The sequence below is a fragment of the Nestor notabilis genome, unplaced genomic scaffold (genome assembly GCF_000696875.1).
Source record: "Nestor notabilis isolate BGI_N333 unplaced genomic scaffold, ASM69687v1 scaffold793, whole genome shotgun sequence".
NCBI lineage: Eukaryota > Metazoa > Chordata > Aves > Psittaciformes > Psittacidae > Nestor > Nestor notabilis.
The window spans coordinates 20,798-24,403 of record NW_009923055.1 but is presented as its reverse complement, the minus strand read 5'-3'; the positions used below and the strand labels follow the sequence as shown (position 1 = coordinate 24,403).

The 3,606-nt window shown below is 39.0% G+C and overlaps 1 protein-coding gene across 1 annotated transcript in view; it reads right to left on the bottom strand.

Moving 5' to 3' along the window:
• Window positions 1–3,564, bottom strand: part of LOC104403684 (serine/threonine-protein kinase DCLK1-like) — a gene marked incomplete at its 5' end in the record, with an annotated part of 45,316 nt that extends 41,752 nt beyond the window's left edge. Inside the window, 2 exons of the mRNA XM_010011917.1 lie at window positions 2,010–2,118; window positions 3,480–3,564. Coding sequence (XP_010010219.1) covers window positions 2,010–2,118; window positions 3,480–3,564 — 194 coding nt within the window. The remainder of the gene's footprint in view (window positions 1–2,009; window positions 2,119–3,479) is intronic.
• Between the last annotated feature and the right edge of the window lie 42 nt (window positions 3,565–3,606).

Below are 3,606 nucleotides of genomic sequence, written 5' to 3'. Positions count from 1 at the left end.
TCTTCCGAGGTAGTAACTCTGACACAAATGGGATCTTGGAATTGTATAGCTCAGAGACCATAAAAGTATGTATCTGGGAATACCTGAACAATCATGCCATTTGAGCACATATTCACTAGGTACGTTGTGTTACCGGATACTTCTGGGACCAGTGGTATAGACAAGAGGACAGGAAACAGTTTTCATTTTCGGTCTCAAGGATATTGTGATCGGTATTATACTTAGGTGTGGTGAGACCTATATTTAATTTTGTTCATGCCTTTTCTCTCAGCTTGAGAAAGATTTGTAAAATGCACACTAGCACATTTGAACCATCTCTCAGCACAACTAGCATGTTCAGCTGAATGACAGTGTATCAAAACCTCAACCTTTTACTATTTTGTCTTGTAATCTGTTTCTCCCAGTCACTGCTCACTTTACTTTTAGCTTGCTTTTTTCCTCTTTTCTTAGTTCTGTGTTTTCACCCATGCTTTTCATCAGTCATGCCCTCTCCATGGGCTGTGTTTCAGTGCTTTCTTGTTTTCATATTATTTTGTTTGCTTCCTTTAGGTTTCCAGATTCCCCAGTCTAGTGTTCAGACCTTAGGGTTTGATCTGAACAGCTATCACCCTCAAGATGACCAGCTCCACCAGGATCTCAGTTTGACAGAGCTCTAAGGGGCACATGAGAGTTTTGGGCAAGTCCCACAAGCACACTGTCAGCTGATACAAAATACACTCTTCCGCTTTCCCCAACAGCTGTCTTCATGGTCTCCGACTTTGCCAGACACTTTGAGATAGAGAGCAGGAACTGTCTTTTTCCAGAGACTCTAGTTTAAAACCAGCAAAGCTAATTTATCAGCATCTGCCATGAGATCTAATCTTTACTCAGTCTCTAGGGTTAATACAATATTCTTACAGGCTAAAATTCTTTCTTTGAGCTCAGAGGTGAAGTTACAGTCTTCTGTGAGAGTCTTCTCTCTAGGACATGGTAATAGCAGATACACAGCTTCACTTGTGGAATTTTGTTATCAGACCTTGACACCTCTATTCTTTCTTTTGGACATCTCTAGCTCTGGAATTTTTTTGCTTTCTCTGCACTACTACTGTATAACATGAGAGATCTTAAAATCCTTTGACATGCAGGTGAAATACCTTCTGTCTTTTTTATCCCATATTCTCCTATTTTTAACAATACCACCAAAAGGCACCTGCAGTTCTTCTCAGAGAATTTCTGTCTTAGTTCCCTATTTTTTACACTCTTAATGTTGGGTAAAGCCAGTTCGAACCTCGCTCATGACCTGCCTGGCCAGATTTAAAACCAAACACCTGAGATAGATAGATAGTCAACCTGGACACTTTTAGCAACACCAACAGCTGAAGTGACTTGTTAATCTGGAGTGGATGTCTAAAATCAGTCTTTAAAGGGGACTGTTCTCACTTCTCAATAGTAAAGGGCACTGAGGAAGTTAGATTTTGAAGTGCAGTCTCCTAAGTTGGATGGAGCTCATATAATGGCATAAAGCAGGCAAGAAGGAGATAGATGCCCATGTAATTAAAGATAAACATGGAACAGGTTATTCCTCAGTGTCAGATGGAAGAATAGATGGATCCAAAATCAGTCCTTTGTGCTCACCACCACCAGTACACACAAAACTTCCTGACATCTTTACAGAATGCACCTACATGTGAAATGTTTCACCAGCCTAATGTAAAGGGAGAGTTGCAAGAATATACTGCAAGAAAAGATCTTATTTCAGCAGAACGAGAAAGATTTAACACAAAGAACTGGTAAAATCATGCAGAGTGCAGCAGAAAAACACATATAAAAGCCACAAAGAATTAAATTCATAGATTGTTCCTTGGACTCACTCTTTTCTTTCATATGAGAGGGCATTACTCTAGTTTTTCCATTTGTCATTGAGACATTACCTTATTATATGTCCCATATTCTACAACTAAGGACATGATTTAAAAAACCCACAGCATTAATAATTGTTTTTACAGTAATAAGTATATTATGCTCCTCACCTTTCTATACACTCCTTCACAATAGCAAAATTTCCATCTCCTATAGTCCTTCCAACTTTGTATCGCTCTGCTATTGATGCTGGAACCTGGAAACCTTCCTCCAACACTTCTGAAAGAATCATTAGTACATTTTTATTGTTAGTGAAGGAAACACAGATGTTGCACATAACATGCATTTTAAGTCTATGGTTATGGAGCCTGGAAACCATTCAGAGTCAGTATCTCACTTACTGTACAGTGAAACCATGCTGCTGACATTGTATACACTCAACAGGTTTCACACAGATACAATAATGAAAAATAAGACTTCTGGGGGCTCAAACATACCACCATTTGACTGTTACATAGTTTACCATTCCCACTGCAATATGCCCCCGGGACAAAACCAAAATTGTATTTTTTTAATTATGAAAAGGCCCCTGTGATCTGCACAAGCGCAGACCAGCCTCCAAAAAGGGCTGGAACTCCTTGACACAGCATGATTAAATATATGTACCAAAGAAGTCCAACACTCAGGCACTTATTTTATTACATCCTGTAAACTGAGACATCCATAAAACTCCTCATGTGCTAAGTGCTAGTTCTCCCCCTCCCCCAGTATTAAATATTTAGTTTTTAAACAAATGTTCTCAATAATACTACCTCACATGCAACCTGGGTGCCAGATGTTTAGGTAAAATTGCATTACACAGTGTCTAAGCATAAGAAAAGTTTGCAGTTTCATGTGTTTTAGTGCTCATTCATGTACCATTATTTCTAAATGTATTTGAAATAGTGTGTTACAAATACCTAACATGCCTCTAAAAGCTGATTGTAAACTGCAGCTGATACAAACTACCATATAAATATCATAACAATAAAAAATATGCCTCTCAGAAATGTGACTTGAATTTACACTCTTTAAGATAGTGCTTTTAACTATATTTTTATCTGTCCTTTGTCTCAGTTTAATATTAAAAGTGAATGTTACGATACAAGGGAGCTGGGGTTTGCCTGAATTCACAGGCAGCATGTAGAGTTACTGTCAGATGGGAACAAACACACACATGTCTATGTGCTTGTGAACTGGCAGTATGCAAGCAGACACTATCCCTTAGCCAACTTGCTCAAAGCCCTAATATGGGGTAAGACTAATCATTCTTGAATGAAGACCCAGGACTGCAGTATGTTCTTTAGCACCACGACAGATGAGACAAAAAAATTACTAAAATAATCCACTCAACACTGTGTCACCTGCGGAACTAGTATATTGAGTATCCTGCAATAAAAACACCTTTGAACAGTGATGTCCAGATCAATTCTGAACCACAGTGAACCTAATTGGTTTGCTAAGACTGATGAGCCTCCTCATGGAGAGTCATCCAACCCTCAGTGCTCCCACCTTCTCCGGCAGGAAGAATGACTCATTTCCTACACAGCTGCTGTTATCACTACACTGACTGCTTTGAAATGTCAGCCTTCAAATGTTACCTTCTGCAGGTCCATCATTTTCATCCATAGAGCTGCAAACTTTGGTGGATGCTAATGAGGTAGAGGAGCCACTGTGTTGAGAGCTCTGGAAATGGAGAAACAGAAATGAAAATAGATGATTTTTAAG